The 27,983-nt window shown below is 40.3% G+C and overlaps 3 protein-coding genes across 6 annotated transcripts in view; 1 reads left to right on the top strand and 2 right to left on the bottom strand.

Moving 5' to 3' along the window:
• Positions 1-8,269, top strand: part of agla (amylo-alpha-1, 6-glucosidase, 4-alpha-glucanotransferase a) — a 31,103-nt gene extending 22,834 nt beyond the window's left edge. For 2 of the 3 annotated variants that reach the window (XM_044369138.1, XM_044369137.1), the window contains exons 22-35: positions 271-407; positions 556-689; positions 885-1,060; positions 1,301-1,403; positions 1,648-1,771; positions 2,505-2,606; positions 2,782-2,893; positions 3,034-3,169; positions 3,284-3,396; positions 3,681-3,892; positions 4,063-4,160; positions 5,115-5,202; positions 5,340-5,473; positions 5,703-8,269. In XM_044369138.1, coding sequence (XP_044225073.1) covers positions 271-407; positions 556-689; positions 885-1,060; positions 1,301-1,403; positions 1,648-1,771; positions 2,505-2,606; positions 2,782-2,893; positions 3,034-3,169; positions 3,284-3,396; positions 3,681-3,892; positions 4,063-4,160; positions 5,115-5,202; positions 5,340-5,473; positions 5,703-5,820 — 1,787 coding nt within the window. In that variant the 3' untranslated portion in view covers positions 5,821-8,269. The remainder of the gene's footprint in view (positions 1-270; positions 408-555; positions 690-884; positions 1,061-1,300; positions 1,404-1,647; positions 1,772-2,504; positions 2,607-2,781; positions 2,894-3,033; positions 3,170-3,283; positions 3,397-3,680; positions 3,893-4,062; positions 4,161-5,114; positions 5,203-5,339; positions 5,474-5,702) is intronic. The other variant, XR_006406603.1, reaches the window with a different exon arrangement.
• Positions 8,270-8,964: 695 nt separating this feature from the next.
• si:ch73-14h1.2 (putative ferric-chelate reductase 1) lies at positions 8,965-12,840 on the bottom strand. The gene is made up of 6 exons (XM_044369142.1): positions 12,562-12,840; positions 10,529-10,606; positions 10,113-10,189; positions 9,898-9,995; positions 9,324-9,414; positions 8,965-9,193 (listed from the first exon to the last, which is right to left on the bottom strand). Exons 1-6 carry the CDS (start codon positions 12,764-12,766, stop codon positions 9,137-9,139), a joined length of 606 nt encoding a protein of 201 aa, XP_044225077.1. The 5' UTR covers positions 12,767-12,840; the 3' UTR covers positions 8,965-9,136.
• Positions 12,841-16,687: 3,847 nt separating this feature from the next.
• The window catches only part of si:ch211-267e7.3 (ADAMTS-like protein 2), a 17,884-nt gene continuing 6,588 nt past the window's right edge, over positions 16,688-27,983 (bottom strand). The window contains exons 4-20 of one of the 2 annotated variants that reach the window (XM_044369140.1): positions 26,234-26,309; positions 26,004-26,106; positions 25,457-25,602; positions 25,216-25,339; positions 24,035-24,115; positions 23,675-23,850; positions 23,147-23,576; positions 22,274-22,342; positions 21,721-22,060; positions 21,409-21,509; positions 21,052-21,178; positions 20,596-20,809; positions 19,333-19,488; positions 18,920-19,090; positions 18,618-18,794; positions 18,239-18,392; positions 16,688-18,065 (exon numbers count right to left, since the gene is read on the bottom strand). In XM_044369140.1, the coding sequence (XP_044225075.1) occupies positions 17,917-18,065; positions 18,239-18,392; positions 18,618-18,794; positions 18,920-19,090; positions 19,333-19,488; positions 20,596-20,809; positions 21,052-21,178; positions 21,409-21,509; positions 21,721-22,060; positions 22,274-22,342; positions 23,147-23,576; positions 23,675-23,850; positions 24,035-24,115; positions 25,216-25,339; positions 25,457-25,602; positions 26,004-26,106; positions 26,234-26,309 (2,794 nt within the window). In that variant the 3' untranslated portion in view covers positions 16,688-17,916. The remainder of the gene's footprint in view (positions 18,066-18,238; positions 18,393-18,617; positions 18,795-18,919; positions 19,091-19,332; positions 19,489-20,595; positions 20,810-21,051; positions 21,179-21,408; positions 21,510-21,720; positions 22,061-22,273; positions 22,343-23,146; positions 23,577-23,674; positions 23,851-24,034; positions 24,116-25,215; positions 25,340-25,456; positions 25,603-26,003; positions 26,107-26,233; positions 26,310-27,983) is intronic. The other variant, XM_044369141.1, reaches the window with a different exon arrangement.

Here is a 27,983-nt window from a genome sequence, read left to right as displayed (position 1 = left end):
TTACACTACAAGCCACATTCACACACTGATGGCAGAGGCTGCTCATCATGAGGAGTTTTTCTAATCATTCACACACTGGTACAGCCTTCAAGAGCAATTTTGTGTTCAGTATTTTGACCAAGGATACTTTGACATGTGGACTGGAGGAGCTGCGAAATCGAACCGCTGATCTTCTGATTATTGGACAACCTGCTCTACCTCCTGAGCCACAGCCACCCTGGTATTTGTCACTGCAGGTGTGTAAATATATCTGTTGTTTCGTGTCTGCAGGTCTTATATCTGTGCTGGCTGATATTCGTCCCAACAATGACCTGGGCCATCCTGTGTGTGATAACCTCAGACAAGGAGATTGGCTGATAGACTTTGTCTCAAACAGACTGGTACACAGAGGGGGATCACTGGCACAGGTGAGGCTTTAACAGGGAGTTAAAAAAATGGTTCCAAAGAAAACTGTGGTGTCTGAGGATTATCCAGAGTAACTTTTTAATATAAACACTTTGTCATGATATGCTGATCCTTGAACAGATCATTTATTGCAACATTGTATGTCTGCAGGTTGGTCAGTGGTTGGCAGCCATGTTTGACTACCTGAAACACATCCCGCGCTACCTCATCCCCTGTTACTTTGATGCTATCCTGGTATCAACCTACACCACGGCTCTGGATGCAACTTTTAAACTCATGTCAAGGTACGTGATGTTGTGCACTCATGATAACTATGAACATCTTCAGTCATTTGTGGGGCAGTTTTTTTTAGGTTTTTATGAGATTTAGATGGTGGAAACTGTCTTTTTTTAAATCTAAAACATTGAATTTGAAGGACTGAGTTGTTGAATGAGCACATTTCTTGCCTCACTGGAGCTTCTGTCTCTTTGTTCGCTCAGTTTCATCCAGAAAGGCTCCACCTTTGTGCGACACCTGGCGTTGGGTTCGGTCCAGATGTGCGGTGTGGGACGCTTCTCCGCCCTGCCTCCCCTTTCTGCCAAAATACAGGACGTCCCCTATCGCATCAGTCCAATCACAAACCACAAGGAGCAGTGCTGTGTCTCACTGGCTGCAGGTAGACTAACAACAGAGACTTTATTATGTTGTTTCTGTGGCAATAATTACGCGTAAATACAATTAAATATCAGTTTTATCAAGCTTGCATTGAAGAATTAATTGATGACTTCATGGTTTTTGATCTTCAGAAGTGTGAGATAAAGATGATATTAGATATTTATAATAATATGTATATATGTACAGTAGGTGGGCGGTCATTTTGCTGATTTAACGGACATACTAATTGATATTTTCTCAGGTCTCCCTCATTTCTCTGCTGGAATTTTCCGTTGCTGGGGCAGAGACACTTTCATTGCTCTCAGAGGACTGATGCTGCTTACTGGGAGACACGCTGAAGCCCGGTACGTGTGTGTGTGTGTGTGTGTGTGTGTGTACTGAATAATTCCTGATGAGACATTTTGAATGTATAAGTAGTTGTGGGATTCTCTTTTTCATGAATAAGATTTTGTGTCTTACATAATAGCTGCTTCAGATGTCTTTTAATTTTGAATGTCAGCGCTAAATATAATTTGTCTGAGTATCAGCCTTCAAAGCCCACAGTGACTAAACTCTAAAATTAACCTTCCTGTCATATGGTCTTCATAGTAACATCATCCTGGCCTTTGCGGGGACGTTGCGTCACGGTTTGATCCCCAACCTGCTGGGTGAGGGTCTCTGTGCCAGATACAACTGTCGTGATGCTGTGTGGTGGTGGCTGCAGTGCATCCAGGTAGGAGCAAAATGTAATATAGAAAGAAAAGTAATAGATGGAGAGATAGATACATAAGAACTTAAAGCTGCATTTGGGGGCAGCTCAACAAGCTGTAAACACAAAACTGACACATGATCACCTTATAGACAGATTTCAACTTTACAAACAGTGAAGGATGCAAGCTCAGCAGGAAGATAGAAAACACGTTGCCCAAATGTCCTGATAGCTTTAAAATTGACTTTTCAGTAGTTAGAGATAAAGCAGCTTGCTGGAGACCAGTTAATTACTGTTTAGAAGTGCTGCTTTCAAGCATCTCACTGATGAAGTTGCTCAGAAACCCGTCTACATAGTAAAGTTTATACTGTTAATGTGTCCACAAACAGTTATTTACTTGTACATCCAGCAGATATAGAGCATTATTAGTATCCACGTTTTTGTTTAATTTTTGACTTGTATTCAAATAAAATATCTTTAAAAGATTGGATCTCTGAGAAATTTATAGTGAAAGCAACCACTTGCATGATCTAATCAGAACTCACATGGTTGGATGATAACTGTCACACACTTCAAATATCAAAAATAATTGAATATTTGTTTTGGTTTTGCTTCTCCAGTATAAGATATAATACAAATATTCATGTAATAAAAACTTATTTGTGCTTCTTTACAGTAATCGGTTTCACATCCATCATGCTTTTGTTGCTAATGCTGCTCTTAACTGATACTGCATTTGTGATGTGCTTCTGTGCAGGACTACGCTACCCACGTTCCCCAAGGACATGAAATCCTCCGCTGCCCTGTCACACGCATGTACCCGACAGACGATTGTGAGCCATGCAAACCCGGAGAGGTGGTATGTATCAGACACACACACATATTTTTTTATTTCTACTACTAAGTGTCGCCAAAGTTAGAAATGCTCAAATTCTAACACTAATTTCAGCCATACAAATATTCAAACATGATCATATTGATGTGTGTATTAACATGTATGTTGTGTGTGTGTGTGTGTGTGTGTGTGTGTGTAGGAGCAGCCTCTGCATGACGTAATTCAGGAGGCTCTGCAGCGCCACCTAGAGGGAATTTCCTACAGAGAGAGAAACGCTGGACCCAAGATAGACATGCACATGAGAGATGAAGGTACAGACTATACATGTAGATGGATGAGGTGGAGGTTTAGTGTTAACTGGTAAGGTAGAGGTTGACTGGTAGACTCTCACTTTACAAACTATCCTTCAATGCCAACTCTAGTATTTCTGAGCTCTTCTGCTTCTTTCCAGGGTTCAACGTGGCTGTTAAGGTGGATCCAGCGACGGGCTTCGTCAGCGGAGGAAACCGCTTCAACTGCGGCACCTGGATGGACAAAATGGGAGAAAGTGATAGAGCAAGGAACAAAGGCATGCCTGCTACTCCGAGGTAACACACACACACACACACACAGAGTTATTCCAGCTGCTTTTATCATCTGATTACTTTAACGCATCTGATTTTGATTCTACATTTGATTTCTGTGGGACTCTCTCTGTCCAGAGATGGAGCACCGGTGGAGATAGTTGGTCTCAGTAAGTCGACTGTCCGCTGGGTTGTGGAGCTTCATGCCAAAGGACTGTTCCCTTACGATGGAGCTAAAGTACACAGAGATGGTACTACACACACACTGCACACACACACACACCATAAGAAATAAGTTGTTCAATGTTTAAATACAGGGAGAACCATCCAGCTGGGTTTACAGAACAACAACATTTATAAAGCTTTCAGTAACTGAGGAACAAATCTACATTATAGTAATAGAAAGTGTTGAGCAAAGCCTTGGTAGAGTAGCTCTGACTGGAGAATAGTAAGCAGTATATTCAGATAAAGAAATGTCTCCTGCACTCTGGATAACAGCAGCTATCTGTAATAAACTCTTTGCTTTGTGTTCCAGGTAAGGAAGTGTTTATCCCATACTCCCAATGGAACAATCAGCTCCAGAAGTCCTTTGAAGCAGGTTTCTGGGTGTCTGGGGAGCCAAACGACCCCCATGAGAAGCACCCCGACCTTGTTCATAAAAAAGGTATCTATAAGGACAGCTATGGAGCCTCCAGCCCCTGGTGCGACTACCAGCTGAGACCCAATTTCACTATTGCCATGGTAGTGGTAAGTGGACAGACTAAGACTTGCATACAGTTGATAATAAAAATACAAATAAATGTGTAACTTTAGTGGCTAATAGGTCTTTATTGCAGAGTTGTGCCTGACTGGCTGACACCCTCTCTCTCTCTGTGTGTGTGTGTGTGTGTGTGTGTGTGTGTGTGTGTGTGTGACAGGCTCCAGAGCTGTTCACAGTAGAGAGAGCCTGGAAGGCTCTGGAGGTGGCTGAGAAGAAATTACTGGGACCACTGGGAATGAAAACACTTGACCCTGAGTAATACATCTTTATATACTCTCAACAAACACACACACACACACACACACACACACACACACACACACACACACACACACACGCATACACAGAGGAAACAATTGTAAAGCCCCAGATGAAGCTGAGTGAACTGTATACTATCAGGATAAAAGATAAAGCCTTAAACACCCTGACAAACAGTTCTCAACCTTTTTTTTCCTGTTTGATACTGTGAACTCAAAACCTGAGCCACACATCCTGCTCCATGGTATTTTATGTTATGTTGTATTACATTCTACTGAATCTATTTCTGTTTTTGAGTCTTAGCACTTCTTAGCACTTGAGACTCTTGTCTCCCCCCTCTGGCAGTGAGAGTAAAGGGGGGCTCTCAGCTGTGACTCAGCAGCAGCTCTCATGTTCATCCTGAATGACAGGCACACAGAGAGAGGGCCAGTAAAAACCAATTATGTTTTGATGGCCCACCATGATTTGTCCCAGTATACCAAATGGCCAGTACTGGCTGTAAGCTACTGTTGCTGCTGTAAAACAGTGGATAAATTGTTTTGAATTCTGACTCGTTTCACCATCAGAATTTGATCCATTTGGTCCGATAATGTTTGGAAAGTCTAGAGGAGCCACATGATAAACAGCCAGTGTGGGAACACCCAACATAGAGTTTAAAACAGAGAGATTATCTGGTGAAAGGCTTTATCAGCATTGTGTGAACTTTTTTGGCAAACGTAACAAATGTAACGGACGTTCATTTATATGTAAAAGTTCTGCACTGCAGGTTAAAAGAAATCCTCATGGAAAGTTCAGTTTCAGCAGCAGTTGAGTAGTGTCAGTACTTGTAGTACAGAAGTAGAAACATCAGTGGAGGTAGTTTTGTCCCTGTAACTCTCACACACACACAGCTGCTGTTTCCATGTTTCCATGTTTGTATCTCGATCATATTGTATAACCTGTCTGTTTTAGTGACATGGTGTACTGTGGTGTGTATGACAACGCGCTGGACAACGACAACTACAACGTGGCAAGAGGCTTCAACTACCACCAAGGACCTGTGAGTCAGACTAACCTGTTGCTGGTGATGTGTGGTACTGCAGTTCAGTAAGACTGCACTGTTATGGCTGTCAGCTATGCAATAACTATGTCTCTCTCTCTCTCTCTCTCTCTCTCTCTCTCTCTCTCTCTGTGTAGGAGTGGCTGTGGCCTGTAGGTTACTTTTTGCGTGCTAAACTGTACTTTGCCAAGAAGCTTGGTGAAGAAACCTACAAGAAGACAGTCACCCTGGTCAAAAATGTTCTGTCACAACATTATACTCACCTGGAGAGGTAGGACTGTTACCTTGTTATATGTCCTACATAATTAATGGACACCGTGCTCCAGCAGTTTACTCATCTTGATTTTAAAATCATAAACAAATATGAGCTGAGACTTAATTTTGAATATTGAGCTCCAGAGTTCAGTCTTGACTTTGGAAACAGCAGTCGACAAAACAATCTCCTTCATTCTAAAGTGAATTATAAACAGATATGAGATACATTTTCTCCATCTCCTCAGGTCTCCATGGAAGGGTCTGCCAGAGCTGACCAATGAGAACGGCCAGTACTGCCCATTCAGCTGTGAGACCCAGGCCTGGTCTGTGGCTACTGTGCTGGAGGTCCTCTACGACCTCTAGATGACTTTAACGCATCTGCCGCCCTGTCCCGCTAATGTCGTACTTCCTGTTGTAGCTGAGAGAGAAAGAAGCTGAATTCCAGAGCTGAAGAGGCAGGTAGCTCAGTCTAGACTCCCAATACACACACTGAACTCTGACATCATTTCCTGTCATCACAAAGGTTCCTGTGCTGCATTCATGTCCTGTGGGGAAAAAAACTAAAGTGTTGAAGTGTTTGCATGATAAAACATATTTAAAGCTGAACCTCAGACTGAAAGTCCAGAGAGTAGTTTGTCTTGTCAGGCCATTTTAATACTGTGACCATTAAGTAACTGATTAGTAATAACTCAGTACTGTTGTTGGTCTCTATCATTAAACCCAGAGTTACCTAGTACTACTACTTAGAACTGTATTTATCTAGGAACCTCAAGTTTTCCCATGTGACATAAATGCAGCATTTTTCCAGATTGAGCCATTACTTCAAACTTGTAACAACTCTTGAACTGATGCAGTGTCAGTGTTCACTTTTAAAAAGTAGAAACCATCACAGTATTTGGTTCAGAATGATAGTTCTTTCCTGTATTCTGTCCCAAATCAGATCAATTAAAACCACATTCACTTCGAAATCTGCATTCACCAGTCTGACTTTACACTGTATGTTACTTTGATCACATTTTATGCAATTCACAGAAAGATACCAGCAATTGCTGCATTTTCTCTTGCTCCTAAAACCGGTGCATTAACAAACCACAAGCTAAACTGTTACATAATCACCACTGAGGCTTAGAACAGTGATTGTTTCCTTTAGTTTGAAGATTTACCAGCATTATTTCTAAACCAGAGCTCAGCTCAAATAACTTTTACTTCATTCAGTTAAGGAAGTGGAATTGACTAGATTTTTAAAAAACATTTTGGCACGAGATAGTTGTATTCAACATCTGAAATAATAAGAACATGTATTATCTACTTTGAATGAATAGAACTGGTTTCAGCCAAGTTGTGATATATATTAAATATCATATCACTCACTGTACATTGAAGCATGTTGACCTTACAGCCAGTAGTTGAACTAAAATATGTCTTTCTTATCAAACTAAAACAACCTGCCACTGTGTGCATTAACTGCTTGAATCCTACCTCCTAACTGTCACAGCTCTGCCCTCACGTCACTCGTGTCTCAACATAAGATCAACACACACTTATGTCAACACACACTCACTTCATTTATATCTGCTGTTAAAGAAACATCGTTTTTTGCCTTTGTGACTATATAGAGATACAGCTCAACAGACTAACCAACATTTTGTACAGTGGACACACGTGTAACAACATACAGGTGACATCATCAAGCCTAACTGTTGTCATAGGAAGTCTACAGTTTTGGTTCAGTTTGGAGCAGCTGTTTACTGGACACTCATGACACAACTACATGATTTTAGAATATTTTTAGTTTTGATGTGTAAAATTAATATCCTGCAAAAAACAAAAACAAAAAAAAAAGTCTTCCAGGTGTTTCCCTGTTTTTTCCCCACAAGCCTCATGATGTAGTTAAATGTTTCTATGGTGTGCTCTGTCATCATCGGTCAGCTGTGTAGTAACGTTCAAAAAGTTGTTTAGTGCATGAAGGTTGTTTTCCAAGTGCCATGAAGCAGAAGACTTCTAGTGCTTTGTCTTTCTAAAGCTGTTTCTTCAAACTGTGATGTAGATCTCAACCTGCTGTTGACACCACTGTCTTATAGTGAAAGTAACAGATGTGAAATACTGTGTAACTGGCTGTGAGACCAGCTAACACCAGTCACCGTGTGTATCTTAACACTGTGATGTATTGAACTTGTATCACTGCTCTGTTTGAACCTGTATTAAGTTCTCTGTCAGACATAAACCACCGACTCCATCGTTACACATCCAGTAGTTACTTTGAATTCTTGTTTCTGAAACTCAAAGACTAAAAAGCCTGATGTGATTTATATAATTGTGAACTTGAGGTACTGTTCCTTTGTTGATAAGTTAAATAACTGGTCTAAGACCAACAGATAATTTATGATTGACATAATGAAACATTAAAGAGCAGTTTCCTGGTATTATTCAGTGTAGCACTTTGATATTCTACTTTTGCACAACGCAGTTTACTGATGGCCAGCAGAGCCAGTTTCTCTGTGCAAAGGATGATTTAATAAAAATAATCAAGTCAAGGTTAGATGAGTATTTTAACAAATATGATGTTCATAAAGTGACATCACGTCTCTACAGTCACATAGAAGAGTGCAAAGTCTGTGAAACTGTAATGTTAGTTTTATTAAACAGTATTAAAGGCTTTAAGGGATAAATACTGGACACTTAAACAATGTAGCATCAAGCCCACCTTTCAATCAGTCTGCCTGTCATCTGTAATGTTGTTGTTCACTCTGTTTGCTTGGTGTAACTGTTGCCATAGACAGAGCAATGCTAAATAAACTGTTACATGACTAAACTGTTGGCTCCTTTCCTTCCTCTGTGTGTGTGTGTGTTATTACATTTTAGGGTGAAGACTGAAGGGTGTAATTCGAGGGTGGGTTACAGTAGGGTACAGTGTCTTTAGTTTTAGTCATTCATGCTAATAAACCCACATGTGTAATAGTTCAGGTGAAGGAGGACACATGCATGTTTTAGGAGATTATTTGGACTCAAAGAAGCTCTAAGTTAAACTTACAGTTTTTGAAGCTGCAAATAGCTTTCAAATAATATGACAGATACTGAGGAACCTGTTCAGTTACTCATCTGTTAGCCAGAAATCATCCAGGACAAATAAAGATCCAGACTACAATCCTTAAATGTGAGATTACAAGCTGCTTCACCATGAGATACTACAAACGTGAAAAAACACAAAACAGGACTGAAACACTAACACATGAAGACAAACCAAAGGTGGAAAATAACTGCTGTCTCTAGGTGGTTCATGATGAAGATAATGATATCCATCTATATGTAAACATCACATCTGATCATCTATGAAAAACAACCCTCTTTGTATTGGAATAACATATTTCTATTATTTTTTTTTAGTAGGATTTTGTCAAATTCAATTGAAAATAAAAAAATAAATCATTTCTGTTCAGTAAAAACCTCATAACTCCATTATATTTTTCATGTCATTAAAATAAAAACAAGATTGTTTTTTTTTAAATTATTTTTAAATCCATTTTCACCAACAACAACCTCTGTATGTACAATTACAAAAGACTTCATTCACCAGGACGGGCAATCATAACTTGTTTTAAGAAGAAACATGTAAGTTAAAAAGAGGCTCTGTGTGTGTGTGTGTGTGTGTGTGTGTGTGTGTGTGTGTGTGTGTGTTCCATCAATAGGCAGAAAGACTCAGCAGGTTGATGAAGAGCATCACTGATGAGGAAAAGACCTGAAAAGAGAGCGAGAAGCCTGTCAGTACTGCTCCATCTCAGATGACATGGAGCTGTGTATGTGTGTGTGTGTGTGTGTGTGTGTGTGTGTGTGTGTGTGTGTAGTTAGTAAAGTCAGTCAGTACTCACTCCAGCTGTAGAGCTTCCACTGTTGTCCAGTCTCAGAGAGCTGCTGTTCAGCTGAACCCAGAATGCTGTATAGTCCTGCACCAGCGTGGCGCTGCCATGACAACAGCAAAACAGAAGCATATTAGGATGACCTAGTTTGATGGCTGGTTGTCAGTTGCAGTACCACTAACGGTCCCAACTGCTGACCTCATCCTCTCAGTAACCTAACAGTGACATCACAGATGTTTTTTCCGCAGGTGGTGGATCTCACATATTGTTTGTATTCAGGATGATGTCCCATCATGAGGTTGGAAATGTTTGGTTAGATTATACAGTATCATGGAGTGACTGTAAATATGAGTCTTTCCACACTGTCTATCAACCCTAAAAATGTGAGAAATATGAGAAAACCTGCACATTTTTTCAGGAACTCTTTTTACTTCAAAACATGCGACTTAAAAAAGTAAGTTTATATATGTCACCATTAGGGTTTAGGGTAAGTTATGATGAGGTTATGATTTAGTGTAACCTACAAGGGTCCTCTTGTGTGTATGTGAGTGTGACAGAGTGAAGAGAGAGAGAGAGAGAGAGTTACCTGAAGTAGATATCACCATAGTTACTGTTGTTAGGCGCCCTCCAGGTCAGCTGGATCTTCTTCCTCTTGACTCCTGATGCTTGACTGACAGTGGAGTTCTGCGCACACACACACACACACACACACACACACACACACACACACACACACACAAGCACATTAACAGGATAATATCTATGTAAGAGATTAAGCATGCGGGATAAATTCACACATACCTCCATGTTTTTGCAGTGTAGCACAGTAAACATGCTGCTATCAATGTTGGTGAACATTCCTACCGGCCACAGCAGTGCTAGAAACAGAAAAGAAAAGAAAAAGTCATTGAATCATGACAGTAGTTTGAACTATCAGGCTTTTCTCCTCCTCACATACAGTATAAAAGGCCCATTGAGTGTTTTATTGCTCAGTGCAACAGTCCAGACCAAAACATGAGCACAGTGAGAGGTTTTTATAATGAAATATTCTATATGGGAACACACTTTTTTACACACAAAAACAAAAAAAGGACCTGCACAGAAAACTGAAACTCAAACCTGATTACCCATATGTAGTGTTTAATCATTCACAGGACATATTCTCCTCTGAATGGCAGTGCAAAGCAAAATTGAAACACTCCAACATTTTTTTTTACCGTGTCCCTCCCTGCTCCTGGCCTGTAACAGGAAACCCTGGAACTCAGTGGAGCTGTTCTTCACCACCTCCACCGTCACTGTGAAGAGAGGATTAAGGAGGAGGGAGGGATTCAGATTAATACAACACAGACCGACGGCAGGAGCTGCAGGAATGGACTGGAGGTAACATGAGTAACATGGGTAACATAAGTAAAGTACGTGTCGGTGGGAAGCAAAGGCAAGAGAGAGGAGGAAGAGGAGGAAGATAGAAGTGTAATGAACAACTCCAAAAATCCAAAAAGTCATTTGTTGGTTGACCAATGACTTGATGGTGGAGGAGAAAGAAGCGATGCATGGGGTCTGGGAGTGAGTTTGAGGTCAAAGTAAGTTCCTCTAAACATGACCTTTAACCTCCAAACTGTTACCCAACACTACCCCTGGGATGGAGGGCGGGATCAGGGATAGATAGTATGGCGGGAAGTGAAGATTGGGGAAGTAAGAGGATGAGGAGGAGTGAAGAGAAGTGGCAGAAAAATAAAAAAAAACATGAAGAGTAAGTGACCACTATGACACTGCGGTAAGCTGCTAGACTCAGTTTATAACAGGGTTCTACCAACATGGTCTTTTCATCGCCAATATCATCTGTTAATAATGAACATTTTGATAAAATCCTCCCAGCTGATGAGAATTTTATTGCCTTTTGCTTCACAGAAAATTGCATCATAAAGACTGACTACATTGCAGATAGATTGATTTGTTTGTGAATTTTCTGAGATATAATTCTAATGGTTAAATTCTCCTGGTAATTTAGATTACTGGTATATTCTTTACCAGTTATTCTAGAATATATTTTATGTCATAAATGATTGAATGAATGAATGAACTTTTATTTTCATGTATGTAGTATGGGAAAAAGTTGTTTTATACAAAAAAAAACTCATATAAATGCTACCAGATGATGACCAGACATCATCCAAATACTAACACAGATGAAATTTCACATAAATCTCAGTACTAAACTCAGTTTTGATTGAACCTTACCTTCTACATACAGTCCATCATTTAAAAATATATATAGTTGTGACGAGAGATCCAAAGAAAACGACATTTAGAAGCATGTGTCACTAAAACGCTCAGAAACTGGTAAAATAATGTTTCAACAAACACTGACTTTGATAGAAGACATAAACATGATCTGATTCAAATCTTTCATTAGAATCAGTTGAAGTCTTGACAACTTGACAGTAACTCTGATATTGATCAATATTACAATAAAAGCTTAATATGATGCTGTGTTGGAATGTAAATCAAGTAAATTTACTCAAGAATTGTACTTACAATTTGAGGTACTTGTACTTTATTTCTGTAGTTCCATTTTATGCTATTTTGTACTTCTTCTCCACTACAAATCAAGGTTGCAAAGAAAGAAAAGATAGATAGAAGAAAGATTTAAAAAATGAAAAGAAAGAATAGAAAGATAATACTTTTTACTCCACTACTTTTATTTCATACCTAGAATTATGAATTACTTTTCAGATAAAGACTTGATATGTAAAACATGATCAATTAATAAAACATGACGCATTGTCCATAAATTACACGACCAAACATTTACGACGTTGTTAAAATTAGCATGTTGACAACATTAAAATGCTGCTTACATGTTAATGCTTCACTAACAATATTCTAGTATGATAAATAATCTAAAGTGAGAACTTTCACTTACTTTAAAGTACATCTGTTGCCTTTCACTTGAGTAAAATTGACATTTATTTTAAAGTATTTTTTAAAGTGTGTCAGTGTTAGTCTTATGTAAAAGCTCTCAATACTTCTTCCACCACTGATATGATGCCAGAAGACTCAGAATATTTTCAGACACACCAAAAGTCCCAAAAATGTTTTTATGTGCCATGTATATACACAAATACTGTGCACTGCATATAGTTAGTATAGACAGTAAACTACCAGATATAAAATACATACTGTAGCTATAATCTTAAACAACAAATGTATTAAAGGAGCCATAGTCTAACTACACAAACGTTAGATGTACCTGTAATGAGTCCACCAGGCTTGTAGGTGGCACCAGAGGTAGACAGTATGAATGGCGGGCTGCTGATGGAAGGAGTGAACGGAGGATGTACGGGCATCATGTCGCCACAAGAGGACGCCACCGAGCCGTTGGGGAAACACACACCCTCCTCCACACGCCACACACACACCACTGCCAACAGCAACATCATGGCTTTAAGAGGCATCTGGGAAAGACCAGAGACAGCAGAGGAAAAAGGTTTCACATTGTGGAGGAAGCTGCTGTGCTTATATGTGTGCTAATCACTCTGAGAAAGACGGTGAAATCAGATCTTCAACACACGCAGAGGAACAATAACTTATCAATAGTACCATGAAGAACAAAGGACGGGATATGATATCATATCCCTTCCTTTTTTTTCTTTGTAGAGCAAAATAATGCAAGAATTTCCCAGGAATGTAATAACTCCCAGAAATGCACACACAGAGGCTCAGGGACATACAGGCCCATCTGGGTTTAATTGTGCAGGTGATGGTTGTCTTCCCAGTGAGTCAATAATGTGAAAAAATGCTCCACAGTTCCCAGTTTAGGTAGCTCTGGAGAACAACAGAACGGCTCCCTCAGTCTTACTCTGGATTTTTGGGTTTTAAGATGTAGTAAATTTCATTTCATAGTAATTAATTAGAATAGAAATGATGAAGGGTATTATGACAATAGTTGCAATAATTGTTTTTTACTGTTTGTTGTGCTGTTGTATGTTTTTTTGTCTACAGATGCAAATTAGCATCAAGCTAACTCTGGTGCAGTGCATCTTTAATGTTTCAAACTGCACACTGTCCCATTCAATAAATAAATAAATAAATAAATCAAGTTCAATAACATTTAAACAAATGCAAGACTGGCAACAAATTAAAGGGAAGTGATTCTGAAAGTAAACTAAGCTTTACTCTATACTGGATATAATTAAAGGGTAAGTCTGGTGGAATTCTATATTTTTCTTGTTGTCAACAAACCCATGAAAAGACCAAATCTAACAATACTGTCTGTGGCATTCAGTTACAAACCCACTGGTTACTACTGAGGATAGAAATCTTTCAAAATAAGTCTCAAATATGAAGTTTCTTTTTCTTTATTTTAAAAAAGACTCAGTATTTCTTTTTTTCCTGCCACAGATGAATCTACATGTGATGTTGTTGTAAGTATTTCCAGTAGGTGTAGATGGGATCAAAGTCAAAATAGCACAGATGAATAAGATTGTTGATAATAAGAAAAATACAGCATATTGTCAGTATGCAATAGCAAAGCTACCACTGAGAAACAAGCAGACAGGCTACGCTAAAGCTACAGAAATTAAGTTCCTGATGACATTAAAACTACTTCATGAAAAAATGAAGTTAAACAATTCAGCCTCACTGGGTCAAAAAGGAATGTAGGAACATATGAGTACATAAAATGTGAATATGATACAACAGCATCATTAGTACGCCCATATTTTTATAAATACAAATATTACTAATAACATTACTGCCTTTGAAAACATATAATGTAGTTTTAGATTTCTGATTCAAAGTCTCATTTAGTAAATCCAGCGATGAAGACTTCCAACTCTAAATTATGAATCCAAACTGTCGTCTGTTTTATCTTTTCAAAATAATGGACAACCGTCAGCATTGTTCATCTTCTTTTCGTCTTGTTTTTATTAAGTCTGGTACTCTGCTTAATCCTATTTACTGTCTTACACTAACACCTCCTCTTCTTTCCTGTTAAAGCTGACACTTTGTGTTTTGTTGCCGTGTCTACCTGTCCTTTCCTCCACCCAGAGGATCAAGTCTAGAATGCAAACTCTTCAGAGCACATGAGGTCTGTTCACAGCTCATCTGCCTTTCATTCCTCTGGATAAATGTTAGCAAAGGATCACTTTCTTATTTCTTTTTAACCTTTACTGAATTCACTCCCATAAATTGTCAGTTGTCATCATCATCACAATGTTAACACACTTAAGAGTAGAAACAGGCGGAAAATTGTCATCTATCAGAAACATCTGGGAATGAATGTAATATTAGTAGAAACATTCAAGAATGGGTTCTAGATTTGTTGTTGTATTTAGATTGACTAACCTAAACTAACTCAAGCTGGATTGAATTATTCTGTGTAATCTCATAACATAAGAGAGGTGTTACAATCCATCTAGTCTGTTACATAGAACATGGATCACCTGGCTGATCGGTCCAGGTGGAAGTACTCACCTTCTCTTCTGTAGACACACACACACACACACACAGGTTCGTCAGGGATCTTTCTCGCTACAATAAAACGGCCACTTAATTTCTTCTGAATCTTGTCAAAAATTGTAAAAAAAAAGAAGCAACACCACCTGGAGGTCGTCAGGCTGTCTGTCTGTCTGTCTTGAGCTGTTCCTTCAGACCCAAACTATGTCATCCAGCCTGGTGCAGGTGAGTAATTAGTGTGCTTTACTTTCACCAAGGAGTCCTCCACTGGGATCCCATCTCATGTAACCATGACAATGCTAATTTGTACAAGGTGAGGTGGGGGGGTGAGCTTTCAACAACACAATGGTCAATTATAACACTCTTCACAAACACAGCAGGTCATGTTTCTGATGATAGCTTTAATTAGTACCTACTGTCAAATGTTTTTCATTCAGGAGCAGGTGTGGTTTGGATACAACCCCAGCTTGGATTACCATGCTTAAGCTGCCTTTCACTTCTACTTTGGTCAGTGTTTCCCTTGTTATTCAATAGTCACCATCCATATTCTTTTCAATACCTCCTGACGCTTTTTTCAGGAAGTACAGGGTTGGTCCAGTGTTTTTATCCACTAATCTGCCAGTCAGAGGTCAGACACAGATGCTTGTCAAAAACAGTTGATTCTTTATTCCTTACATGTGATACAGTAAAAAACAACATCAACAACAGCTCTGTAGGTAATGTAACAACAGGTAAACAACAATATGACAGTCAGGTGTACACAGTTAACGAGAATGTGACGCGTACAGATTTCGTTGGCAGCCGTGTTGGTGACACAGTCCTGCTCCTCAGCTGTGTCTGGGTGAAGTCATGTTTGCATTACTCCTTCTTGCTTGCCAGCAGCTACAGTGCTGATGTATTTTCATTCATGTCCTTGGTGAGCTGCCACATCTAAAATGTCTACAGTAGTATAACCAGCTGAAGGCTCAGAAGTCACCGCGTGCTACTTTTAAACAACACTTTTATCTACAATTCAGATCGGTTCAGGAAAAAAAAAAAAAAAAAAAAAAGATTCCTTAGAAGTTGCCTGGATTCCTCATACAGTACTGTTTAAGTTTGTATCATGTTAAAGAAACACTCACATTTTAGGAAAATATGTTCAGATGAGATGATTTATGAAGTAGGCCATAAAAACACCCTCCTGGACATATTTAGTTTAATATCACAAAGACTAAAGCAATGTCAATGTCAAACAGTCTACCTTACTGTAACAAGGGATAAAAATGTGCCTTCCGTTCATATGAGATAGTTTTTTTTTTGTTCATGGGTAAGTTATGACCGAGTGCAAACTTGGACAGAACTTTTGGAGATGCTGCACTCAGCAGTTGGATATCAAGGATTGCTCCAATTGGCCTTTTTTTTCACAGCGGACATTCTAATATGTCACAGTAGGAAAACCGGGGGAGTAAAAAATGAATGATGGCTGAATTCCATTTAGCTGCTTCACTTCACACTGTCATGACTTACTGGAACCCTTGCATAGACCAGAGGCTTGCTGTGAAGCAGGCCTATGCATAGTGGCTGCCATTTTTTTTGTAAATAAGACATGCTACAGTAGGGTCCAAAAGTCTGAGACCACTTTCCTATAAAGTGGTCTCAGACTTTTGGACCCTACTGTATGTTTGATATTCCTATGCTGCCAGTTTTCCTCCTGCTTCCAATCTTTGCGCTAAGCTAGGCTAAAACACATCCTGGACTATTCCACTATACTGCACATACAGTGATGACAATGATAATGTGCCTCTCATTTAACTCTAGGTGAGAAAACAAACTAGCATATTTTCCAAAAATCTTGCCCTGTTCAAACACTATGCTGACTGATTTTGACTGGTTTTCTTGTTATATTTGTATTGTCAATGTTTTTGATTGATTTGATTTGGACTTTTGTCTGCTACTGATAAGTGTTCATTTTTCATGACCATCAAATTGTTGCCTGTCTTGACTTTACAGTAGTCTAGATGAAATAGCGCTAAGCTAGTTTTCACTCGACATTCCCGAGAGGCGGCTGCAGGAGAATCCATGACGTGGTTTTTCGGTACTATGTTGTGAGGAAGGAGACAGTGACAGCAATAAAGCTGGTAGTGATTCTTACTCTGTATACTAGGCGATTCAAATGACTATTAGAATATTAAACATTTTACATGACATAATGTAGAACATACTGTAGTAACATATCTGTAGCTGTGAATAAGGGCAGCAGCATGGTACCAGTAATATAACCTGACCAAATGGGGGTGTGTGTGTGTGTGTGTGTGTGTATTGCAGGCTGAGGGGCTCAGTCGCATCATTTCCCTGGTCCTGTCTGTTCTTGTGTGTTGCCACAGTAACGACAAAGCTGCCCTAGCGTGTGAGTAAAGGGCACTGATAGCACCTTATGAAATAGTGAGACATTTATGGGGAACATCACTTTTAAAATCAGGATGGAAGGTGAGTGGTTAATTGAAGTGATGGACGCAGGGATGGATGAATAAAAAGGGGTCGTTCGAGGTTAGCTTCTTCTGTTTGGAAAATTAAGGAAACAGATGAACAAATAGCCCAGTGTGTCCAAAAGCTAGTCTATCTTCACATTGTCTGGGGAGAAGTAAATAGATTTAGTAGCACGCTGGGTAAAAGTTTAGGACCTCTGTGAGGTTCATAGAGCTGATCATAGATGGGGTAGACAAAAGCCTTCTACGTTGTGTTACAAATCAGTCTGGAACTGTTTATACCTTCAGTACTCTAAGTAAACTTGTAAAATATTGCTACAAAGCAGGGGTTGTACTTTATTTGCTGGACTAATTTATCAATTACTCAAATATGAGGAAGCACCAGGAGTAATTTTCATTGGTTTTTGATTGATCTTTTGTAGAAAACAGATTTGCTTTTTAGTAATTCGAGGTGTGAGGGAATACGAGTAAAAGGGATAACTTTGACAGGTTGGAGGTAAAGACAGTGACCACAGGTTGACCTTTGACATCAGTGATAGGAGTAACAGTAATAAGGTTAACGTTGATGTCCTAAGGTCTTACATTGCTAGCAGCTGGCTTTTGTGTAGCACCGATATGAATGTAGTGTGACCTTTGGTACCAGTGGTTGGTGTTACGAGGCTGAGGTTAAGACAGTTAAGACTTCAGGGTCTTGGTGCCTTACAGGACTGGCAGCAGGCCTTTCTGTAGTACCAATGGGAGCACAGCTTCACCTTTAGAACCAAGGCACAGTTGGCTGTCGGCTTGTCTTGACACGAGTCGTCTACTGCTACTGATGCTGCCGGGGCTGCTGCTGGACAAACACACAGAAGCCACAAAAAGGAAACAGTCTAAATGGTTCGCTTGATTCATCAGGGCACCGCAGGAAAAAAACACTTTCTCACAATAACACTGATGTTACTGAAAGTGAGCTGAAATGTTGCATCACCTACAGCAAGTGTGCACACAAGTGAGTTGTTTTTGTACCTGGAGCTTCTGTAGGACACCTCTGGATTTCACAGCTCTGTCTGGCTTCTGGCTTGAGGGCAGAGTCACAGCTGTGGCCCCTGGTTACCAGCTCCTCCCCCTGGTAACACTTTACTTCGCGAACCTGGACGCCACTCCCACAGGTCTTACTGCACTGAGGGAGCATGAGGGGAAACAACGGTTTGATTCCACTGATGTTCAGATCAACAAAACACTCAATTTACAATATAAGACTTACTAGACAATAAAAAAAAAAGTCTAAAAACATCAAGGGAAAATTGCACAATAAGTCATCCCTGGTTTGACTGTAGGTAGATAGATAAACAGACAAACAGGCACAGAGGGATGAGAGCAGACAGACAGACAGACAGACAGATACCTGAGACCAGGACGTGGTGAACCATTTGGAGCAAGGTCTCTGGAAGCAGGAGGAGCTGGTCTCTGGTTTGTTGGTTTGGTAACAGCTGCTGTCTGGAAACTCTTTAAACACACCGCCTTCCAGGCCGGCACACACCACCTGACGCTGCCGTACACCACGCCCGCATGTAGCGTTACACTGACACACACACACACAAGACAAATAAAAGAGATAAAATGAACATCTTTGTGGGTTGACTTTTATTTTGAAAACACCCTCCTATCAGCCAAAATGTCTTGTAAGAAGCTTCTTTGCTTGTTTACCTGTTGCCACTCCTGTTCAACCCAGTGGGGGGCGCAGTCTCTGTCACCGCAGGGATAGATGGCCAACGGGCGCAGCGACTGATCGCATTGCTCTTCTGACATCACTACCCCACCTGATGATCGACAGGTCACCGCACGCACCATCCTTCCCTCCCCACAAACACCTGAGCACTGGCACACGTGCACACACACACTAGAAAGGTTAAACTTGCATAAAAATTATTAACATGTCTTTGTCTTCATAAACTAAATAGACAGATAGAAAGTCATGCATGGAAACATACAGCGATATTTTTAATTGTCATGATTATTTTTCAGTATTGACATGTGAAGTAGTGCTGGTTTGCTGGGTGTTCAGTATGCATGTGCACTATGCTCTGTTGTGTGTGTGTGTGTGTGTTATAAAAACTCACAGGTCCCCAATCAGAAACCGTCCATCGTCTGTCGCAGGGCGGGCCTTCACATTCCTGACTTTCTATTGGCTGAGAGGACTTGTTACACAGTCTCATTTCCATGGAACAACGAACCTCCCGAGTCCGAACGCCCCGAGAGCCACAACGAGCTGAGCACTGACACACAGTGACACACGCACACACATTATTATTACTGCAAAAATGATATTTCATTTCTATGGTCTTTATACTGACAGCTGTCTATGTTAATATTATAGCACTACTATGTGGCATTACAGCCACATGTTTATGTTTATTGTTGCAGGGACCAATTCCCACCGTGATTCTTTGTTTGACAAAAGAACAAAGATTTGAAAAAAGAAAAGGAAAAACACACACATGAATAAAACAGATATACACTTTTTTTACTCAGTTGCCTTCATGTCTATATTTTCCTTCATTTCATCCTGGTGTTTACAGGCATCTGTGCATCATGCTAACAGAGGACCATGAAGTTGATACAAAGAATCCAAGACCAATCAAGTCAGAGAGGACTAACTGACATGTCAGTCTACTGACTGTGAATACATTCATCTAAAAAGACCAATACATGAGGTCATTTTTCTGTTGGAGTGCCACCTTTTTTCCTGACTTTGTTCTAGAGAATATGGATTCTCTAGAACAAAGCACCCGACTCACACCCAGACCTCCCAGTGTGATCCAGTCGCGCTGGGCGACAGCATCTTCCTTTTGGACACGACTGAGTGGAAGGAGATCCAAGGGCAGATCCTGGAGAGACTGAAGGAATTTAACATCCCAGCTGTCCTGAGAGTGCTTTGTGGAGCAAGTTACTGAGGACATTTGGACTGTACTGCTTTCTGTGTTGCATCAAACACTACGACCAGGATTAGTGACACAAACATGTGTAATCCTTCTAAAGTTTTAGGTTTCGATTAAAGTTCAGTTGTAGCTTAAAATTGGATTTTTATATCAGTCCATGACAACAAAATATTAAAGTTTTCCATTTGTGTGTGTTAACAACAACAATACTACTCACTGCATGTACAGATGTTGAAGCTTGATGCTTTTCATGGAATTTTACTACTTAATAGAAAGAACACTGGCTATTCTTAACACTTTATCTTTTTACTGCTTTGTCTTAAAACCAGAACAATACAGCGTTTAATATCATCAAACGTAAAGATGTTACCAACATCAACATTTTCATACCAAGAAACACCATCCATGAACACTGGCATCATTTCACCATCACTCTTATATTACCTCTGACCACTCTGAGACCTCCCATTGGGGTCCGCAGCTCTGGCCGAGGCAGACTTTCCTATTGGCCGGTTTGTGAAGGTCGTGAGACAGACACAGCGTGTCGTAGACAGAAGAGTCGAGACCAGGTGACAGCATCTTCCAGCAGCGCACAGTCCGGTACTGAAATCCCTCACCGCAGGTTCGAGAGCACTCGCTCCAACCACTGGTCTCCCATCTGAAGAAAAAAAAACCATCAGTGATATCTGGCCATGTGAGATTCTTGCTTGTTTTTGTAATACCCTAATTGAAACCTCTTTAGTTCAGCTCTCAGTAGATCCAGAGATGCAGATATATCTTAATATTAATAAAACTATTTATTGAACAATTGACTTAATATATTCAGAGAGTCTCAAACTTTTTCCATCAGAATTTTGGCTTAACAAACCCGGCAGTCAGGTAAATCAGTAAGGGCAGTACCTTGGAGGACATTCCTTTCCAGTGCAGAACTCATGTGTGGGCTCAGGTCTGGTTAGAGAGTCACAGTAACTGTCATCCACTTCAGTACCGTCATAGCGGACACACAGGGCGTAGCTAGTGGTGATACCTGCCGATACACACGGACACGCTATGTTCACTGAGTGCAGACGTACAGTAGAAGACTTTTAATGCAGCATGAGGTGTTGCAATAGTTCAGATCAGTGTTTAAACTACGTAACAAACAAAATCACTAATATTTTTCATGTGGCCATCTTTCACAGGCAGTAAATTCAAACAGGATAAATGTGGGTGTTATGTTATTGTTGCACTTTGCTTACTGTACGTGTGTGTGTTTACCTGTTGTACAGGTTGTGCTGCATGGAGCGTAAGCAGACACCTTCCAGCGATACATGTCTGCCAGACTAATGTCTGAGTCCAGACCCACATCAAAGTCGTTGCTGGAGGGAAACAGAAACACAGAGGCAGGTATTTCTGAAACCTGAGATTTACTACTTCATTTTATAAAAAAACACAATAACGCTGACAAGATAAGAAGAATTAAAAACGAGGCTAAACAACTAAACCCGCAGGCAGCCTCTACACAGTCATGAATATGTGGTGAATTATATATTACAGCATCACAGTGCTCTACAGCTGTTCCCCTCATACCTCACTGTGTTGGCTGCCTGGACTGCAGAGACCTGTTGCAGCTGTACCAAGACGACAGCGTGTGAGTCCGAGTGTGTGCCGCTTTCTGTTTCTTTGTGTGTGACGACGGCGTGCGTGTCGGTGACCGTGAGCGGATCTGGATGTATTTCCAGCTGTGTGTTTGTGTCTGTGGGGGGGAGGGTTTCCACGTGTATCTCTGCTTGTGGATGTGGATCGTTGTGTTTGTGTTTGACAGAGTGTGTGTTGGACTGTGTGAGGGAGTGTGTCTGGTTGTGCTGTAGGTCCTCCAGTAGCAGATAGGGGGTGTCTGGCAGTGCTGCTGGATGAACGCTCTGGCTACCTGTGAATGCACAGAAACACATCAATGTGGTTTTTTTTCTCTTTTTAATAGTAATTAAACCAACATTTGATTTATCTTTAAGGTTTATTTGTATGATTTTCTCTCTTTAGATGGAGGTCAGAGAGAAACACTAAAGTTTTAGGGTCATGAACTATTTTCATAAAGACATTCTAACACTCAACTGTAGACAAAAGCATCATTTGTCTTTCCTACCTGGGAAAGAGAGCACTAGTGTGTTGTCATCAGCAGTGGATGGCTCGTCAATTGAGTTGGAGGAACTCACTTAATGAACAGAAGAACAAAAAGACAGACAATGAGACAAATAGATAGAGTCCACAACACTGAGAGGTTGGATGAAACAAAACAACATACTGACAATTTTGCTAATGTAAAGCTCAGTAGATACTTCAAAAGAAGTGCTGTTTGGAAAGTCTACAAGTAATTAATGTCTGAAAGCATTTGTGGAATCAGACAATTTATAACTTTCCAAATGTGTCAAAGGGACAGTTCCACCAGCTTCCTGCTGTGATTGGCCAAATGTACATTAGAGCTAGACAGATAAATCAGCCTTACAGATTTGTTCAAACACCGACACTGCGGCTGTGTTATAATATTAGGACGAGGGGTGAACATTTCTTGTTGTTAACATCAAAACAAAATGAGGCTTTTGCTGTTGGCTTGCGGTACAGAAACACCAAAGATATGTTTGAAGTCTTTTAGAAACAGCTCCCTCATCACATAGACTGTCCACCAGGGAGCACTGACAAGTTCATTCTCAACTGTAAAAGTACAGATCTTGGTCACAGGTCTTTAAAAAGAACACAGGCAAGGGATCATTATCATTATTACAATATTGTATATTACAACATTGATATCCAGTATCAGCTAAAGTGTCCATAGTGTGAGATTAGACAGAAGAATGTGCCACAAAAACTCTCATTTAAAAGCATTAGAAGTGGCCAACAGTCTAGATATCTTGCTCTGGAATAGTTGGGCAGATGGACAGACTGACAATAACATCCTGCTGCCGGGAAACAAAAAAACAAAACAAAAAAAGAAACAAGCTAATTGTTGAGTGAGACTCACTGTAGCCGGATGGTGCAGGAGGTCCCCGCTCCTCCACGTCATTGTGGCTGAACACGTGACCGGTGACGTCAGCTGGTCTGTAGACCAACATGGCCGCTGGTGGAGGAGGGCTCGGCGTCTGGATCTCCCACACTACTTCCTCCTCCTCCTCCTCCTCCTCCTCCCCCGCCTCCTCTTCCGGCAGCTCCACATCCGATCGGTCTTCGGCTCCCAGCTGCATGTCGTACTGACGGACGGACGCCACGCCTCTGCTGTGGTTGGACCTACCTTGATCCCCTCTGACGTTCTCGTTTACGTTGTTATAGGTGTGGTTGAGATGGGGGTGGGAGGGGCCTGTGGTGATGCCTTCTGTGGCGGTGATGTCATGAGACTTGAGCGGGATGGTGTACTCGTAGGTGATGTGAGGGAGCTTCCCGTTTAGGTTGTAGTACTGCATACACGAGGATAAAATTACTGATCAACCACTTTGTACTGGATATACTTGACAAATACTTCATTAATGCGTGTGTGTGTGTATGTGTGTACTACCATAACATTCAGGCCCTGCTGCGTGGGTCCCTGGGCGATGATGTACTCCAGCCCATCAGAGAAGATGTTGCTTGGACGGCGGTATTTAAACACTGTTCCCGCCACTCGGAAATTTTGAGGATGATCAAACACAGTGTTTCCATTGAAGAAGAAATGTCCTGCTTCATCTGACAGGGCTGGATAGGAGGGGAAACATCAGGGGCAGTGACCAAGACAGTGACAGTCATATTCAAAATCTACAATGTTCACTTCTACCCCATTGCTCTACTGTTTTGTTTGTAATAGACATTTACAGGTGAAAGCATTCAATAACTGACATGTACTCAGTATATTGACCTTAAAGAAGGTGTAGGTTCTCACCCAGGATGTTCTCAGTCTTGTGTCTCTCTATGATCTGAATGTCTGTGGCTCCAGCTGGGATGTTGGTGATGAACACATAGCCTGAGAGCAAGAACACACACTTTAATCACAGCCATGTATCTGTGGTGAGCTTACAGTCATGAAATAACAAAAAGTGACAAAAGTGACTTCATCTCAGCTTCTTCAGAAGCTTTCACAGTTCATCCATATCACAATAACCATCACTGGTAATGGTTTCCAGCCATGACGGTTTTACTTTTATACTGTATGTTCAGGTTTCTCTATTCAAGTCTCATAGTTGTCACCCAATACTACTGCATTCACACCTGACTTTACTTAATTAGTAGACCACCAACAAAAGCACTATGGCGATATGAAATATCTCTTCACATGATCTTTACTATCTGAAAATCTTCAGGTAAGTGATGTGTTTATTTGAGTGTCCTTCACTAAATGATGCCCAGCCCATATGGTCTTCAAGACACTGGACTGCCACAATAACCAGGATGAACACATGACAAACCTTAATATACAGTTCTGCAAATTCAAGAAAAGTACATTTCAAAGCATTGTGAGAGAGGAGTGCTGGGAGGAGTTTGTTGTGTTGGAGTACAGGAAGCATAGCTTAGTGTCATCTAAAAGATTTTCAAAGTCATGGCTGAATGTTTATCTGATCTCCACAACAACTCAACTCTTGTGAGATTTCAGAAGGAGATTTCCTCCTTGAGCGAGGCTCGGTTAGACACGATAACAAACAGAGCGGATCAAGTGAAAGGTAGAGAAAAAGGTTTTATTTCTCTGTGTGGTCCTTTCCATCATGTTGTCAGACACTTAGAGTAACAATCTGAGTCTGTCAGAGACAAACACTTTTACCGGACGTACAGTGACGGGGTGCTACTACCCCGTCTGATTACATGACATTACATTACACTCGCTCAATACTGGACCAATTTCAAAAACTGTTGTCCCCATTAGACACAAAAAGATAGAAAATAGGGTTGGGGTTTCGCTTAAAGGTGAAATCTTAAAAGAAGGTTGCTGATGGCCGTCATAACTTAATCATTTTCTACACAGTGAAAACAATGATGGACTCAGTGGAAGAGCTCAGAAATTAGTGTTGAACTAAATGATTGAACACCAGATGACTTGTCTGTCTACATGTGTGTTTGTGTGTGTGTTACCTAACTGTGCGAGTGCCTTCCTGTATGATCCAGAGATACGCTGGCATGATGTCCCGTTCCCTCCACATACACCACATCTGTCTACTGTCTTACTGCTGTACAGCTCCCCGTCACATCCTACAGGCTGCAGGAGAACAGAGATCCATCATCATCCATCTAGCCTGTCCGTTTTCTTTTATCAACAAGAATCATTTTCTTTAAGTGAGTATATTTATTTGATGTGATATTGAGGAAATGTTACCTGACATATTCCTTCTATACAGACACCGGTGTATTTGGTATCACGGCAGAAGGTGCCATCGTGGGCAGGGACGAGTAGCTGTCGCTCTCCGCTGATGGTCGTACACTGCAGGTCACATGGCTTATTGGAGATGCTGATGTAATCAGCTACACAGGAAATGAGGTGAGAATAAGAGAAAGAGTATTCAAAGACCCTGGACTGAAATAGTTGAATTCAACTGATGTGGGAGAAACTGTCAGACCTCATCAGAACAACATGTCTGGAAGCTTTCTGTGAAATTTGTTTTCTCTTTGAAATAGTTAGAATTATTCAGCACACCTTCAGTTAGTGATGTACATGAATTAACATCAGCACATTACACTCATCCTCATATCACTACAAGAGCTTCTAGTACGCACTAGGATGGACTTCAAGGTTCTTCTGCTTATAAAGCTCTGAATGGCCTCGCCACATCACAAACACTAGAATATCTTTCTTCTTTCTTTCTTCTTGGACTGATGAATAGACAAAGATAGATGGAGAATAGGCTGTGTGACTGACATTATACCTGGGTACAGAGGTATCCACTGATAGTATCTTCTTCCAATGGCTTTAGAGTTGAACTGGGAACACTGATGCTGTTTGAAGCTCAGACTGGGGCTGGGACAAGGCTGAAAAACAACAACAACAACATAGCCCATACAGAAGGACACAGAAAAGGATATTTTCAGTTTGACTGCAGTTGTTTCTTAAACTGAACCTCGGTGCTCTAAGGTTCTGGTTAATATAGTATCATACCTGGTTTGGACAGAGCTGGTACTGTTTAGGAGAGCCGACACAGTATGAGCTGTTGACGTTGTGGGTAGTGGAGAGCCTGAGGGAAAGAGAATACAATATGGTTGACAGACAGCACACAAGATACACACTGAGACCCTAAACCATGTGCATCACCTCCCTTCATCCATGTACAAGAGAGAGGTGATGTGCAACTAACAGTTTATATCCTAAACCACTTTAAATCACATGACTTGAGGTAACAAGAAGTAATGTGAGATCCACAGAGAACATTATTAAGTTATAGAAATTGAATGAAACATCATATTAGTGAATCAAAGGGTCTGTAAAATATAAATTTGTCCTGCAGGCTGTCACTTGAAGAGTCAAGTCTCTGTGTCTGTTTGGAAATGTGTTAAATCAAAAAAAAAAAAAAAAAAGAAATGTTACCAGCCACACAACCACCTTTTTCCAGGAGACAAGCCCACACACAGTTCAAGTGACAACTCACCCATTCCTATTTCTTTGTAGAATAAACAGACATTTAGTGCTGACAATGAAAAGTCTGTGTCTGTAATGAGTAGCTAGAGCTGCCACTATCAGCAAACACTACTTAAATACAACTCTCAGACACGTGGCAGAAATTCATACAACACATTCAAAGTTATTCATACTGGCTGATACCAATTTTATTACCATTACTGTCTCCCACATTCAGTAGTGACTACTAACTACCACTGACTTTATCACCATTACTTCCTCTTTTTTATTGTGAACTTCAGAAGACACTCATTTTTTCCCCCCAAGTAAGGCAGAATAAAAGCTGCTTTTTCACCCATTTTTCAGCAGTTCTCTCTTTAACTTTTGACTACATGTAAAAAGATGCTGCCGCTTTAAGAGGAGAAAAAGTACTGTGAACATGGGCTGACTCAATCAACAGCACCAGTATTAATTTCTGTTGAACAACTTGTAGACAAAGTTAGCTAATAGCTGGTGAACATAGTGGAACATTTAGCGGCTAAAGAGACAGATATTATTCTTAGGAGTTGATGGAGGCCAAAATAAAACATGATTCCAGATGAATACTGATGTTCCACGTCTGCTAGACGTCTAAATAGGCAATTGAATTGAATTTATTATTAATAGGATAGCCTCTTGAGATGTAAGTGGCTATCCTATTAATAATAAATTCAATTATTAACTGTTTACTAACAGAGTTCACCACACCAACTTTATATGGTGAGAATATGCCAATAATTGTGAAAACAGGAAAAAAAACAGGAAGTCTTGCTAAATATTTGTCCTAAAGTGGTGAAGACAACCACGGAGGAAAACTAAGACGCTCCGTCTTCAGGTGAGATAATATAATACATTTATTCTTTGTGAGCATGTGCGTGACTTCAGACAAGGAAAACATGGACGTGATATCTATTATCCATAGCGTATCTTACCATGTCCCTTTACTGCATGTTATTCTCCTTGTATCATTCATGCATGACAGGAGTTGTCACTACTTACTGTACTTTTGGTTTTGCGTGTCTTTTTTCATGTAATGAACTAGACATTAGCAGCTTGATAAAAAGGCTGTGAATCTGATGGCAAAATATGAAAATGTGTTCAAATTTCCCAGATAACATAAAATATCTTTATAAAATGTTAAACTGGAGAATGTTCAAACAAATAATTAATAGCAATGAATATATGGAATAATGATGTAGGTGTGGTAGCGTGGGCCTGTTAGCTACTGTTAGTCATTCACAAACACGCTGAGATC

The sequence above is a fragment of the Thunnus albacares genome, chromosome 12, assembly GCF_914725855.1.
Source record: "Thunnus albacares chromosome 12, fThuAlb1.1, whole genome shotgun sequence".
Lineage (NCBI taxonomy): Eukaryota > Metazoa > Chordata > Actinopteri > Scombriformes > Scombridae > Thunnus > Thunnus albacares.
Note: the sequence above shows the minus strand (reverse complement) of the source record. Positions and strands in the feature narration are given on the sequence as shown.